The sequence below is a fragment of the Erigeron canadensis genome, chromosome 6, assembly GCF_010389155.1.
Source record: "Erigeron canadensis isolate Cc75 chromosome 6, C_canadensis_v1, whole genome shotgun sequence".
NCBI classification, from domain to species: Eukaryota; Viridiplantae; Streptophyta; class Magnoliopsida; order Asterales; family Asteraceae; genus Erigeron; species Erigeron canadensis.
This window is the reverse complement of record NC_057766.1, coordinates 27,551,455-27,568,159: the sequence shown is the minus strand read 5'-3', so window position 1 is coordinate 27,568,159 and position 16,705 is coordinate 27,551,455. Positions and strand designations below refer to the sequence as shown.

The following is a 16,705-nucleotide window of genomic DNA, read 5'->3' as shown; positions in this document are numbered from 1 at the left end:
TTACTAGTTGGTGTTTTTGGAAAGCAAGAAACGAAAAGATGTTCAATCCAGAAGAGAACAATGTCGATAAGGTGTTGTAAGAAGGTGTGTTTAGTTCGAGAAAACACCCATTGTTTTCTATTTTTATTTTCCAAGAAAACGTGGGAAAACAGAAAACGCGTTCAAATCACATTTTCCTAAAATAATTTTCCAAGAAAACAAAAGGGTGATGCTATAGGTACACACCGCACTGTTCATATAAACATCGATAAAATGGGCCGTTTTATGTAAAACTCCCCGTTTTGTACCTCGTTTTACATAAAACTCGGCGTTTTCTCGGTGCGTAAATAACAAAACACTGTTTGAGAATTGCACGTGGTTTGCCACTCATGTCAGGGGAATGACAGGTGTCATTCTTCCGTTTTGGGTCTCATTTTACATAAAACGCTAAGTATTAGTTGAACACCCCGTTTTATACCCCGTTTTACATAAAACGCTGCGTTTGGGCGGTGTGTAGATAGCAAAACACTGTTTGAGAATTACACGTGGTCTGACACACATGTAAGGGGAATGAATTCTCCCGTTTTTGATGCCATTTTACATGAAACGCTACATATTAGGTGAACTGCCAAAACCGACCATTTTACCTCAAATGTGTATATGCTAGTGCCGTATTATATGCCTAAACGTAGTGTTTATTCAAAGCGGGAAGAATTTTCTCTTGTACCAAAACGATCCCTTTTGTATAAAAGTAGATGATCCAGCACCATTTTGGATACACAAAAATGTAGCATCAGGGAATAAAACGGGAAGTTTTACATAAAACGGTGTGTTTCAGTAATGTTTTCTACGAATAGTTGATGTGTGTAGATAGCCTCCCCTATATATAATAGTCACGCTGTCCTTGTAAATTGTCCAAATGAAAGAGTTCGCTTAATAATGTCACGTTTTATTGTTTATATCATGTCAAGTCTTCGTATGAAACATTTATTATAAAATATGTTATGTTCGAAAAGTCGTATAATCTATATAGTCTTTACAAAGTCCTTTTATATAAATGTATATATATAGTCATAAGTCCGTATTACACCGATGTTACGACATATTTGGATTAAGTTATTAATACGACTCGAAATGACTAACCATAATTAACTTTGACCAATAAACCCTAATTTTGACTTTTGACTACAAAACCTTAATTTTGAGTTTAACAAATCTTCAATCAATTTTCACTTTACAAACCCATCTAAATTTAACCCTAATTTTATCAAAAAGACCAAAATAGACACAATAAAAACCTGACCGACTTGACCGACTTTGACCGTATAGAAAACGACTTCCAAAAGTAGATTTAAACACCAAAATTCAAGACAAATAGATTTTTGAAGTCAAAAATGTTTTCGGCCAGTTTGACCAACGTTGACCGAGCCAAATGTCAAGAACAAGACTAGATCCAAACACAATACACAATTTAAATCACCTTTTACAACCTGGATCTAAGCTAGATCTAACCAAAAACAACCAAAAACAAGTCAAAAATCACAGATACCCACAGTTATAATTAATTTCAAATTTATAAATATATTTTCGGACCTCATATGACAATAACAAGAATCAAAATCGCGTTACAACCTCAAATCTTACCAAGAATAAAGATTTCGGATCATGGTTCACGGATTTGAAGGATTTCGGATTAAAACATCTCAGATCTAAGAGTTTTTGGTTCAAACATTCATGGATTCAAAAGATATCGGGCGATACAACCCGGATTTGGAAGGTTTCCGGGCTTTTCTTTTTGGATCTAACATATATACCGGAAATATAAATGCTTTTGTTAAAGAAATTGGGTCTATATATAATAAATCAAAAACTTCGGATTTAGTTCATGAAAATCGGATTTATATATTTGTATACCTAATATATATATATATATATGTATATATATATATATGTATATATATATATATGTATATATATATATATATGTATATATATATATATGTATATATATATATGTATATATATATTAATGAAAAGATTTCAGATTTTTATACCCATATACAAAATATATCCGAATTTATATACATATATATATATATATATATATATTCATGTATGAATTTCGTAAGTTTTGATTAATAAAAATCATTTAATATATAGATCCATGTAATACTTACCCAAATCTACAAGAAAAATGAAGAATCTAGAAGCTAAGGTGGTAGATGGTGGTGGTTTGTGGCGACCGTACGGTGGTCCGGTGGTGGTTGAGTGGTGGCCGCCGGATTTTAGTGAAAGAGAGGGGGTGGGGGCAGCTAGAGAGGAAAAAGGGAGGAGTGGGAGAAGTGAAAATGAGAAATGAGGTTAGGTTTAGAAAAACTAGGGTTTTGTTATTTTTTCCCCTTGCTTTGACCAAATTTTGACTCTTCTTTGACCCCACTAAAACTCGTTTGACACGACCATCCAAGAATACTCGTGACCCGTTAATTCATATCATCGACATATTTACATGTAACTTTTAAATAGCTTTCTAACGGATATAAACATGACCATTTTTTATTAATAAATATTTAATTGCATCAATTTTTAAGTATTTGCTTTTATTTGGCATTTCCATAAGACAACTAGTATTCCTCCTGTCCTCGGGTCCACGTGCAATTTTTCTAAAGTCTAAATGCTCGTAAAGCCCGAATAAAAACCTAAGTCCATTTATTTCGATAGTAAAGTCTTAAAGACTAATTAGGTCCACTCCCTTAAAACACATATTCTAGTTATAAAGTCGCGCACATGAACGGAATGTATTAAAGACGATCAGAAAAGTACATCGAAAAAAATGCTCAGATGACGGTTGTCACAATGGATTGCTATCTATGCGATTTGAGCTACAATTATATACAATTTCATTCATATCAAATATCATATTTGTAATATTATTATAACTAAACATCATGAATACTATACAAATCAATTTTTGATCGATCAACAAATGGAAAAAGTAAAACAACTATAATATGCAAATCGTACATAGTATAAATCGATCAACGTATAAAAATAAATTAATATAGGAAGTCGAAATCCACAATTTGGGCTTTCCTTTTTCAATTTTTTAACCTCTTCTTGATGTTGAGTCACCATATCCGATATTTTAAAAATTCTACCCCCATTTGAGTGTAGAACCATAACTATTGTGTGATGCATGTGTTTAATGAAATTATGCTTCATTTTAAGTGTAAAAGTATTTTACATGTTAAGTTACCAAAAAAATGATCATCTATTTATAGACATTTTGTCCAGGTGAATGTGCTGGTAATTCTCCATTTTAGATAAAACGGTAAGATTCTCCATTTTGTCCAAGTATTCTAGTTTACTTTTACACAAATTTATATAAATTAATGGGTTTTAACAACAAAACACATTACATAATTTTAAAAAGACATTACATAGTTAAAAATATATCAAAATGATTATAAAGAATTAGTTTCATCTACATCCAAAAAGACCTTTCATACCAAAAATCCAAAATACACCATGAACTACACGCACAAACACATTTAAATATATATTTGATTGCAATCAAAATTTTAGGGTATAAAAAAGATGTTGAGTTACGTTGTCCGAATACAACGCTACTTTTTGAATTGGATGGGGAAATATGAAGAAAAAGTGTTTTTTTTTTCCATTTTGTGTTGATTCAACTTTTGGCACTGGAAATTTTATAATTATAAGGTATGTACTTATAGTCATGATATAAACCTCATTTAATCATGATATAAAGAAGTCAAATAGTCAATATTTTTTCTCCATTTTGTTACTTAAATTTCTAAATAATACAGAAGTCAAATAGTCAATATATGAATACAGTTGACAAATACAGGGCCAACACTTGTGAATAATATCTGACAAAAAATCCCATTTTCTTAGAGTGCACCCAAAAAAGGTTGCGTTTTAGATAAAACGTAGGCAGTAAACGACAAAACTGATGAGAATCATGCAGATCTTATCTGACAGCGGGACTATTATATATAGGGGAGGCTATCTACTCACATCAACTCTTCCTAGAAAACATTATCGAACCGCACTGTTTTATGTAAAACTTCCCGTTTTATACCCTGATGCTACATTTTTGTTTATCCAAAACGGTGTTGGATCATCTACTTTTATACAAAAGGGATCGTTTTGGTACAAGAGAAAATTCTTCCCGCTTTGAATAAACATTACGTTTAGGCATATAATACGGCACTGGCATATACACATTTGAGGTAAAATGGTCGGTTTTGGCAGTTCACCTAATATGTAGCGTTTCATGTAAAATGGCATCAAAAACGGGAGAATTCATTCCCCTTACATGTGTGTCAGACCACGTGTAATTCTCAAACAGTGTTTTGCTATCTACACACCGCCCAAACGCGACGTTTTATGTAAAACGGGGAGTTTTATAAAACGGGGTGTTCAACTAATACTTAGCGTTTTATGTAAAATGGGACCCAAAACGGGAGAATGACACCTATCATTCCTCTGACATGAGTGGCAAACCACATGTAATTCTCAAACAGTGTTTTGTTATTTACACATCGGGCAAACGCCGAGTTTTATGTAAAACGGGGTACAAAACGGGGAGTTTTACATAAAACGGCCCGTTTTATTAATGTGTCTTTCAAACAGTTGATGTGTGTAAATAGCCGTTCCCAAACAAAAATCCTTGTTTACACTTTTTGAACTAAAATTAGAAAACTATTTTTTTCCCCGTTGTCTAAATTCTGTTTTCCAAGCTAATAAGATGGAGAAATGGAAAAATAAAAGCAAAAACAAACACAAGTTAATTTGAACATGTTTTTTAGTTTCTAAGATGGAAAAATGAAAATTGTATCTTTTATTTTGAACGCGTTTTAAATTTTTCAAAGGTTTTCTAGAAATGAAAAACCCTTTCTATTTTCTAAAAAATGGGAAATGAAAAACTAGAAAACATTTTCTTGAACTAAACGCAACCTAAATCGTTAGATTTCTTGTGGTATTCTAATAAAATGACTAAGGATTCAATTAGTTGGAAGGATTGAATTTGTTTTAATGTAACTTAATCCTTGTAATTATTGCCTTATTATGTAATTGCGGGATGATGGATTATAGTGAATGACATATATTTTTCTAAAAAAATAAATAATAAGTTTAAATAAACAACTAAAATTTAGGATTAGTTGACAACTAAGGAAAAAGCCAATATTGAAATCAACTAATAATGACAATTAAACTTAATATCTTCTCTTAGTTATAAGCAAGTCACAATCTCAATAACAGATAACATTTTGACGACTTTGTGATCAAATCGAAATATTAGTTATTGTTTCTACATGAATGCATAAAAATCATGATACAATCAATCTTAATTACTAATTGAACTCGAGGTTCAAAGATAATATTACCAGACCGTTGCAATATTCATGCCCTTTTCCATTACATCTACCTTATCATGTACATCATCTTTTAGCTTCTTGGTTGTGTCAAATTCCTTTGCCATTCCTGAAACATTATCTGCCCGGACAGCCTTATTTGAGTCACCTATAAGAACCTGTCTATCATGCCCGATAACAGTAGGTCTGGTTAGTTTTCTATTATCGGGGGATACGCCATTTGGAAGCATCGAAACAACTTCTGACATGGTTGGTCTCATAGAAACTGGTGACTGAGTGCATAACAAAGCAATTTCAAAGATCTGCATCATATGTTCTTCTTGGTCTTGGTCCAAATCCAATGTCTCATCAATGAAGTTAATATGTTTTTTGTTCTCGTACAATTTCCAAGCCTGTTGACCCAGTTGTAGACAAGATTTTAGTAGCGAAGACTATATACTAATTACTAACAACATAATCCTTCCGTCCCAATTTAGATGTTTTGGTTTGACTTTCTGGGTCTTTTATGTCCAACTTTGACCGTAAATATATTTGTTTGTCTTATATAATATTTGAAAAAGATTATATAAATGAAAATACACTTAAAACCCAATCAAGTTATACATTTTACATGGATTATTATATAACACAAACATAATTTTACAAAGTCAAAGTTAAAAAGAGAAGACCCAACAAGTCAAACTAAAGTATTTAATTCGGGATGGAGAGAGTTTTGTGTATAAGTTATCTATTTAAGGCTTTAAGCCACCTGATTATGAAAGAGTATTAGAGAGTGGCATCTCACATGTTCTAGGAGGTAATCCATGGATGGTCTATCAGTGTTTATGTCATTACACCTTCGGCCACTAATGATTTCAAGAATCACGATACCAAAGCTATAAGTGTCAACTTTGTCAGATAAAATACCACGAAGTGCATATTCTGGTGCCGTGTAGCCCCTGCCATAATATTACGCACAGCATAAGTTGATTATACTTGGTAATTGTATTAAGAATAAACTTTTTGTTAGTAAAGCTTACAATGTCCCAGCAAACTTGGTGCTAATATGACTTTTATCCTCTGCTTGAAGCCTTGCCAAACCAAAATCTGCTATTTTGGGTTGAAAATCGTGATCAAGGAGAATGTTGCTCGACTTTATATCCCTATGAATGATTTTTACATGGAATTCATTGTGTAGATGAGCAAGACCCCTAGCTATCCCAAATATTATGTCATATCGTTGTTTCCAGTTCAAAGTCCCCTTTTTCGTACCTCCATTATGAAGATATTAATATATTAGTATACCAATTTCTGTTATATGTTAACTTTAAGGTAATAAATATCATCAGATTTATACAAAAACTTACCCCAAAGGAATCTGTCAAGGCTACCATTTGACATGTATTCTAGGACAAGTAGTCGATGGGATCCTTCACTGGACCATCCTAGCAGACGCAGAAGATTTCGATGGTGAACGTTACTTATGAGCTTAACTTCATTTTCAAATTCCTTTTTTCCTTTCAGATGATCTACTTCAATCTTCTTAACTGCTACAATGCTCTTGTCACCAAGAATTGCCTATTAAGTCACAAGAAATTAGTCAGACGACGGAATTAATCAAGTTTGAACCAGTTGCTTGTAATACAAAGTAACAAGGATGCTATAGTCCCATTGGGTTTTCACCAAAAAACAACTTGACATCTTGACTTCTTATATCAAAAATTAATTTGTAATGTGTGACAAATAAATAGTAACATTTTGGGTAACGGGTCTTACTTGAGCAGAGCGATCAATAAGTTAAGCAATTCAATAAAAAAAAAAAAAGTAAAAAAGTTTTTACCTTGAAAACTTCTCCAAATCCTCCTTTCCCAAGAAAATTCTCATTGCTGAAATTATTGGTTGCATCTTGCAGATCTTTATATTGGTAATTTATCGCCCCATTAATATCTTCCGAGTCTAATTTATCACAATGGTGAGCATAGATATAGAAATATGCTATTAGTAAGATGAGATTATAAATTATATTCCAGTAAGAATTATATGAGTAAATACTATTTAACATATCCCACACGATGAGTCTCATCACCTAAAAAGCCCGATCAGCCAAATGATCGAAATTAATGTATTGATCTAGCATTGGTAAATTCATAGTTCAAGATAAGTCAAATACTGTTGCCTTTGAGACATAATTATACATACACTCACCTTCTTCCATCTTCTTAGACTTCTTTTTTAGTCGTAATATGAACCATATAACAATAATGATACAAAGAAGTCCTACACCGCCAATTGCTCCAGCAATTACAGGTACCTTACTTGAACTTCCTATCATATATGAGCATATGAAAAGTTATAATTTCAGCAGCAATTATGAACTTCAATTCTTTGAGCATACACGTTGAAATAACAGATGAGGCTGGACCTTTTAAGAGATTCGTAATATCTGTTGTCTGGTTACCATTGAAAAAAGGAGTGTCTGAATATCTTACAAAACATCCCATGTTTATAGACCTTCCTTCTGTATTAGGAAGACAAGTATTTATATTGCCAGAGGCTGCGTTCATGCAATCTCGACAAGTAGCCTGGCTTGTACCTTCAACGCATTGTGCAATTGCGTACATTGTTGCATTTATACTTGTCATTTGACTTGTAGAGGCCACATAATAGTTAGAGGTTCTAGGAGTAGCATCTCTGATATCCGCCAACAACCCTTGTACAGTTTGGGTAAAAGTGGTGTCTGACTGAGGTGTCGACTGATTACCACATAGTGTAAGCGGAGCTATACCAGCATCTTCGACAGTGTTTGGGTCATTGTAGAATCTATCGTAGTTCTCGTACCTTAATTAACAAAAAGGACTTACATTGTTACCAGTATATAATATTACGAGTATATATCTAAAGCATTGCAAAATATTGTTATCATTATTTATTTAACATGTTAATTTGACTTATTAGATTTTGGTCATGTTTATACATGCACTAAGTTTAAATAGCTAGTATATTGATTAACGAATAATTCTTGCATATATTGTTAAATTGTTTGGTGTGGAACCATGATCACGAGAGTCGAGACTAGTAGACCAAAGTATTTTTTAACTAACACAAATTCTCACTACGAAAAAAATATTTACACTTTTAAAAAATATAAAAAAAGATGTTTTCACTTACAAATGTGTGAAAAAATCATACATTTAAAAGTGTGAAAATTTTTTTAAAAAATCAAAATATTTTCACACTTATATATGTATAAACGAAAAAGTTCATATCCAAATGTATAAAAATATATAATTGTTGAAGTGTGAAAGTAATTTGTGACAATAAATTGTAAAAACACTATTCAAGAAAATAACATTTTATTGATATATATTTGAATTACAACAAAAAATTTACAAGTAAATTAACTACTAACTAATCAATACAAGAAAGTAAATGAAACAAAAACATAAAACATAAAAGAAGAAGGCAAAATGGGCTGAGAATATAGTTAAACCAATATCCCTTAAAACTGATTTCGGGCCACCCAAGTGAATCCGTGAGTTTCCCAATGTACAATAGCCAAAGTAGATTGTACTGTCAGAGTTGACCACAACCCAGAATGTACATTCAAGAACAGTTTGAAGAGAAGTGAAATTGGAAGAGTCTGGTTGATGATCTAGGATGAAGAATGTGTTGTTGTTGTTGTTGTTGTTGTTTTTGAGCTTCCAAAATTACACTAAGTATGATTTATATACATATAAATCAGTTAGTGGGTGGTTTAGTGGGACACTTGTTAACTTGCATGCTTAAAAACACGTGTTAGACTTGAGACTAAGTCAAGTGTATTGCCAGGTGCAAGGTCTGGAACAAGTCAACCCACTAAGCCATACTTAGCTATGGAAGCCATACCCACTAAGCCATATTGAGCCATAATCGAGCCGAGTCTAGCTAGCCAAAAACAAAGGCGGCTCTAAGTGCAAAGTGTGCTACATTACACCTCATCAACCCCGATCCAGGGCTCGGGCGTGCTGGGTGCCTCGCACCCTCCTTGCCCACTTAGGGTGTAACCCCTTATAAGAAATTATTATTCCTTCAACACTCCTCCTTATAAACACACTTAATGTTTATACTTCTACCAATGTGAAACGACACAACTCTTTTTACGGAAAAATAAGGAATTTTTTTTTAAAAAAAAAAGATGCGCCGCATATTTTTATACATGCGCCGCATTTTTGTTCAGACATGAAACATGCGTCGCATGTGTAAAAGCATGTGCCGCATTTTTTGTTCAGAAGACACCAAAACTTCAGACTTCCTAAAATGCGCCGCATGGACCAAAACATGTGCCGCATATTGCCATCTTAGAGCAAAACATCCATTTTGACATTTCATACAACTAGTAAACTTTCTCCAATCATTTTCATACTTCAAACCAATTTGCCAAACTTCAAAATGAGTTAGAGAAACATGATTTAACATTCCGAAAGCTTTCATTTGATCAAATGTAACATTTACAACGAAACGAGTCACATTACCCAAGTTGGCATCAACTAGGGTTTTTCAATACTTCAAGGTACTAAGAACCATGACTCCAAACCAACTTTTGTAGAAATATATGTAACAAATCATTACCAAAAACACTACAAATGTACCAAGAGCCATTAGTCCAAAGGGGTCACTATGGGTTCTAGTCACCAACCAAATTTTATCGCAATTAACAAATTCTTCAAGCTTTAAGAATCAAATTCAATCTTTATGCCACTTATCTTTATTCCACATCCGGGAAAACCTATAAAAAGGGTAACAACTAAAAAAAGTAAGCAAAGCTTAGTGAATAATCTTGCATACGTTTATACACATGAAGGAGGGCAATGCACAAAGGTCTATTGCATATAGACTATGGCACCGTCGTACCATATCTATAATACTCACCTTTGTGCCAACGCATTACATGGATCCATATAAACAAATGATTACAATCTCAATAAACAATATCAATGCCCCTGCTTAGGCTAAATATCGAATGCCCCACATGGGCTATGACCACTACTTAGGCCCGTAATCAAAGACGGCCCCTACTTAGGCTCAACCCCAAATCAATTACCACACACGGAATCCACCATCGTATGGTAATTGACCCGACACATATATAAAAGTATGCAAGAAAACTCACCTCCTCCACGACCACAATCAAAATCATGATGACCACAAGAACGCAAATTACAAGTTTTCAATCTAGCAAATCAAATTACAAAACACATATAAGGTCATCCATCATATTCAAGGCTATCTAGCCATATCCAAACACAAACAATTCACCTTCTTTTATCCAATTCAAACCCATATTATCTTTGAGCTGACCAATTTCCAAATCTTATTTTACTTTCACAACAACATGACCATAACTCATTTTAATCCTAAAAATCACCATTTTCGTAGTATTTCCAACTCTATCAAATATGGTCACAACAAAATTTCCATATCTCTTTTCATAAATAGTTACCCAAACATATCAAAAACCATTTTCATAAACGTAATAATATGGCCATATAACATTTCACCCAAAAATCATTATTTTCCTCTAATTCATAATCTATACCATATGATCATACTATATTTTTACTCAAAGTCAACATTTTCTTTGTTTTGACAATAAAAGCTACCAAAAACTTTTTTTTTTTCAAAACATTCATGCAAGTACACATCAAAAGGTACCATTACAAGTAGGAATTTAGAAAAAAACATTACTAAATATTCATCTTTTTGGAATAATCCCCAATTTATCAAGTTTCATAACTTGAATTTAAGCAAATATCTCAACTTTACGAAAAACCCCCAATTTAGTTCATAGTGAAGAACCCTAAATTGAGTAATAACAAAGGCTCTAAGGGAAGATAATCATTTTTCCCCAAAAACCCACATTTAATTTGTTGCATGAACCTTAATCTTTACAATAATTAAAATTGTGTTAAGGAATCATTACCTTGAAGAAAAGGGTTAAAATTTGGAATCACACTTTTCTTCCTCCTTCTGTATGTGTGTCAACACCTACATCTCCACGCACACTAATTCCCCCAAATTAATTTCTTTACTTGAATATTATTGTTATTATTATTCAATTGAAAGATTGTTTGATTAAAATGAAAGTGATATTTTGTTAGAATTAGATTGAATGAAAGATTGATAATGATGAAGAAAAAGGAATGAGTCACAAAGGAAGGAAAGAAAAGAGATGGCTGGCACTCCTTTGACATGACACACCACATCCAACTTTTAATAGGTAAAATACCCGTTATCTACTAAAGTTCCAAATAAAACAATCTGATATCTCAAGTTTAATTACTAAGAATTTATTTTGAATGTCAAAACTACAATAAAGGTTAATTTTCATTGGCTTAAAAAAAATTAAGATGTTACACAATGTGGGACAAACCCGCATTAGTTAAACACACTTTCAACTTTCTATTTAACATATCTATTCACTTAAATATATATAAAATTTCCAACACAAATTTCATCATACAAGCGGAAGTGTGAAGAAATTAAGCATGACAAATTAACTCTAACACTAATATCACATTCCGACTTCGCCACTATGTTTGTTTAGTGTGGAGCCATTGTGTGACCACTTAGAATCGAGACCATAGCACCTCGTTTAATTTGTTTGCTTGTTTGTTTTAATTTTACTTAATTACAAGGGGTTTTTCCACAATGTGGTTTTTTTCTGGTCTCAAGTTCGAATCCTGCCACATGCAAATGTGATGAGGGGCCTTAGCATTGCTATACTCATCTAACACATGATTAGCAAACCCTTTAGGGCATCTGCAGGAGTGTAAGCGTACTTACGTGAGGGTGTTAATTAGCCATTTATCCGTTGTTGCCTTTGAATAAAAAAAACTGGCATGATGGCAACGTAATGAGACCATTTCGTTTGTGCCCGCTCACCGGCACGATTGGTTGTGTAAATGGACGAGGAGTGAAAGGAACCAATGAGTGAAAGGAATAGATTCATTGGTATATTTTGACTTTTTATATAAGACTAAACAGAGTGGACCAAAAATTGGCCGACCGTCGCCCCTTGTCACCGATCGTCGCCCCCTACACCACCCCCGTCGACCGACGTGTCACTCGCCCGACCCACACGTCTCGCCCTCTCTTCCTTTGACCAGCACGTTGACCGAGGTGATTTAATGCCTACCGGCTAGTTTTTGACCAAGATGAAAAAAAAAAAATTTCTCCTTTTTTTTAAAAACAAATCATTTTCCATTCCATTTTCCTTTTACATTTCACACACACATATACCTTTCTTCTTCCTTTTTTTACTTTCATCTTCTTCATCTTTAACCAAAAATGTTTCCAAACAACAACTTCAACAACAACCCTTTTACCTCGGGTAATCGTAGTCAATGTCCAAATATCCCAAATCAACAACCCGATATGATGAACGACCTTAATTTACTCAATAACCCATAACTTTTTCAATTGATTCAACATATGTCCACTAATCAACAAATGGGTATGGGTATGGGTATGGGTTCGCTTATGGGTATGGGTCTGGGTATGGGTATGGGTATGGGTCCGGGTAAGGGTATGGGTAGTTCGAGCCAACATGAAACTTTTGGTGGGTCCTCTAGCCAAAAAAACACTCCCGGTTCATTTTTTGATCGTCAAAGGCTAGTTGAGACTCCACCACAAGATTCTCAAGATGATGATGTTGTTCAAGAGACACAACCACCCCCTTAACCATCAAAACCAAGGCGGCATAGGAAAAAAGTGGCCGGCGAAGACGAACCACGACCAAGAAATGTCCAACAAACGTGGTTACCGTCGGAAGAAATGAATTTAGCTACGGCTTGGCTATCGGTGACCGAAGACCTGGAATGTTGTATTTTTCTTTTTACGCATACTAGTTTTTTTTTATATAAATATGCTCATTTTTTTAAAAAAAAAAAACTGTTTCGGTTTTTTTTTTTTAAATTTTTTTGTTTTTTTTATAATATGTTTCGTTTTTTTTAATAAAACAAAAACTGTTTTAGTTTTTTTTTAAATATATTTCAGATTTTTTTAAAAAGAGAAACAGTTTTTTAATTTTTTTTAAAAAAAACAGCCGACTTTTAAAAAAAAAACAGTTTTTTTTTAAAAAAAAAAACAGCCGAGTTTTTTTATTATATAAAACAGTTTTTTATATTAAAAAAAACAGTTTAAAAAAAAAAACAACCGAGTATTTTAATTAAAAAAAATATTTTTTTTTATTCGAAATATTATTTGTGTTTTGTTTTTTCTTGTAACAAATTATCAAAAAAAGGGGGTATATTGGTCACGAATAACTGAGGCTTTGGCGACATTAGAAGAAAAGCCGAAAGATTACCGTGACCCCGAAGTTGTGAGTGCGAAATGGAGGAAGATACGTCCAATTATTCAAAACTTCAACCAAATCTATACTCGAATCGGTCATGCAAGTGGGGAAAACGATTTAGATCGTGTTAGAAAAGCCAACGAAGTGTATGAAGGAACTTATCGCAAGCCATTTCCGTATTCATCAATTTGGGGCAAAATTAGGTATATATATTACTTTTTATCAAGTTTAATTATGTGTAACATATATATATATATGTACATTTCATTTTATTATGTTTAATTATGTCTAATATATATATGTATATATATTACTTTTTATTATGTGTAATTATGTTATATATATATATAGGTACAGTTCAAAGTTTTATCTCGTGGACAAAAGCGCTGTGAGGACCAATCTCGGTGAACCCACGGCCAAAAGGTCGAAGACTTCATCATCCACCGACCCAGTGGCTAGTCAAGGGTCAGATGCTAGGGTCAACTTTGACCTTAACTCGTTTGAAGAGTTGGGTGATAATGATGATGAGTTGGTGTATCAAGAACGGCCCATTGGTAGGGACGCATCAAAGAAAGCGTCGAGAGGGGAAGTCGGGTTGAGCTCGGGAGGCAAGGGGAAAGGAAAGGGTAAGTTTATGGAGACGTTTGAAGGAATTGCGAAAAAGTTGGATAAGTTGTTTGATATGAGCTTGAAGAAAATTGAGTTGAAGGAAAAGAAAGTTAAGATCATGGAAGAAGACCGCGATTGGAAGTTGTTAGGAACCGACTATTCCCACCTTGAAGAGCCCGAGCGAAGCATCATGAAACGCAAAAAACAAGCGCTTCGTGAAAAATATTTGTCTTGATTAGTTTTTATGTTTAATTACTTTGTTATTTTTATGAACTTTTTTATTTTTAGAACTTTGTTATTTTAAGAACTTTGTTATTTTTATGATTAACTAGTAGTAATTTTAATTATGTTTAATAAATTTGTTTATGTTTAAAATATATATGTATTACCTTTTTATTATAACAAAGTTAAGAAAAAATCAAAAATAAAATTAAATCAATCATTATCACATGTCACATGGCACAAGTTGCCCACCCCTTAAAAACTCACCCATTTCCACTTTTTTTGAGGGTCAACTCTTTTTACCCCACATGCCACATGGCATAAGTCGCCTCCTCCTTTCCTTATTCCCACTTCTCTTAGTCTAAAATATTAAGTTTACATTTTCAACCCTCAATTATTGAAGTGTTTACAAAATGGCTTGGTTTCAAAATTTTATAAAATGGTTTTACTAAGTTTGAATAATAAAATAATCTTACTTTTAAACGTAGTGTTAATTATTTTGTTATATTCAATTTTATTTCTTGTAATTATAATTTTAATAGTGTAAACCAAATAATGTTGGAAACATGGAATCCATTTTTGAGTGATGGCCGGGTTGGGCCGTTTCGGGGTAAAAACGGGTGTGAAGATCAGAATGTTATTGTAATAGACTACTATATGGCTAATATATACTTAATACTTTAATAGTAAACTACTTAATAGTTTTTGAGTGTGATGGAGTAATGGGTAGAATGGTTTTATGAGTAGTAAACCACATAGGTGGCAACAGTAGTACGAGATTAGGCGATCGCTTTAGGCTTCAAAATTTTCAAGGCCTCAATATTCTGTATATTAGACTTAATGTTTTGATTTAGGACTAAGTATCATTATACAAATTACATTGCAGTAACGCCTTTTTAGTTTTTGTATCAACATCTACATCTTTTTTATTACTAGTAATTGAATAACAAAAGTCGAGCTACCTTTTTTTGTTACCTTAATTTATATCGTAATGAATTATGCCTCCAAAATTGATTTCGTTTGAGACCTCTATAAACCTTGAGCCGCCACTGACTAAACCACATAGTGATTAGCCCTTTAATTCGTTTGACATCAATGAAATTAAATTGTAAGACTAATACTTGATAGTAAACTACCACTTTCATAAAGTATAAGACTAACGGCGTATCGAAGCAAATAAGCAGACCATCCGATATATTGGGCCGGCGTAGTCCTTGGCGTATTTTGTCCGAACTTTTTATGTTTAAATAAAGATGATCTAAGTCATAACTATTTTTCCGAAGGCATAGAATATTGTGTGCCAACAATATATACCGAAACCAAGTATATGATTAAAATTAAATAAAAAATATCTTGTTGCCACCTGGACCAGCAATTGATCATGAATGGAAAAAAAAAAAAAATTTACCTTAGGAAACAGTTATCGAAGAAAACATAAGCACCATTTCCGGTTAAGCAGCTTGTCAGTTCAGACACAGCAGCATCAAAACAGGCCAAACACTGTGCTGTTGAGAGGTAGTTTCTGCACTGAGCAGCTCCAAAGACCGAGTCCCCCTCGGCTAAACTCTGTGCTCTAGCATATAAAACATCGTTACCGGATAACTGTCTTCTGATTTCAGATAGCGCGAAGTTGCGATTATTGAAAAAATTCGAAAGAACCATTGGAGCGTTACGACCGCAGAATGACCCAATGGGTCTGTTTGTATTAGAGTTGTTCATCTGTGACATTCCAGACCTCATCAGGGTCAATAGAAAGAATGCAACCAAGAGTGCCATTTCCCACTATGAGAAATATGAAATTTTTGATCATATAAAGTTGTAGAGCAATGACTTTTTATACATGTTTGTGTAATTTATCATAATTGCATCACAGAATATGTGATTCGTGGTCAAAAAAATAAATAAATTGTTGATGGTGACTAATGGGCTTATTCCTGGTGACCCGGTCCTCACACAGCATCACATCGGTATTTAAAAAATGCTATATAAACCAGGATTTGTTTATCACGTACTAGTATTACCCCGTACGAAAATATGAAAAGTGTAAGACAACGATTTACAAATATCTGAGTAATTAATAAAGACAATTGAAGAGTTTGTGTATATAGCAATTTATAATATGCTGGAATCATCAGTTTTGCGATACACAGGGTTGATGACCTATTGATAAGATTTTTGACCT

The 16,705-nt window shown here is 33.2% G+C and overlaps 2 protein-coding genes across 2 annotated transcripts; both read right to left on the bottom strand.

Annotated features, from left to right (window-relative positions):
- Positions 1-5,210: 5,210 nt before the first annotated feature.
- On the bottom strand, positions 5,211-8,189 carry LOC122605536 (cold-responsive protein kinase 1-like). Its single transcript, XM_043778493.1, has 7 exons — positions 7,783-8,189; positions 7,566-7,685; positions 7,201-7,316; positions 6,728-6,938; positions 6,401-6,632; positions 6,166-6,319; positions 5,211-5,773 (listed from the first exon to the last, which is right to left on the bottom strand). Exons 1-7 carry the CDS (start codon positions 8,000-8,002, stop codon positions 5,390-5,392), a joined length of 1,437 nt encoding a protein of 478 aa, XP_043634428.1. The 5' UTR covers positions 8,003-8,189; the 3' UTR covers positions 5,211-5,389.
- Positions 8,190-10,082: 1,893 nt separating this feature from the next.
- On the bottom strand, positions 10,083-16,299 carry LOC122604609 (putative cysteine-rich repeat secretory protein 7). Its single transcript, XM_043777486.1, has 2 exons — positions 15,932-16,299; positions 10,083-10,125 (listed from the first exon to the last, which is right to left on the bottom strand). Exons 1-2 carry the CDS (start codon positions 16,297-16,299, stop codon positions 10,083-10,085), a joined length of 411 nt encoding a protein of 136 aa, XP_043633421.1.
- Positions 16,300-16,705: the final 406 nt, after the last annotated feature.

Excerpts from the sequence above, each read along its gene's own strand:
- LOC122605536 (XM_043778493.1), bottom strand. The coding sequence starts at position 8,002 with ATGACAAGTATAAATGCAACAATGTACGCAATTGCACAATGCGTTGAA. Across the intron at positions 7,317-7,565 it reads GTCTAAGAAGATGGAAGAAG|ACTCGGAAGATATTAATGGG; the intron begins GTGAGTGTATGT and ends GTGATAAATTAG. Across the intron at positions 6,633-6,727 it reads CCTTGACAGATTCCTTTGGG|GTACGAAAAAGGGGACTTTG; the intron begins GTAAGTTTTTGT and ends TTCATAATGGAG.
- LOC122604609 (XM_043777486.1), bottom strand. The coding sequence starts at position 16,299 with ATGGCACTCTTGGTTGCATTCTTTCTATTGACCCTGATGAGGTCTGGA. Across the intron at positions 10,126-15,931 it reads TTCGATAACTGTTTCCTAAG|GTTTTCCCGGATGTGGAATA; the intron begins GTAAATTTTTTT and ends CCCTTTTTATAG.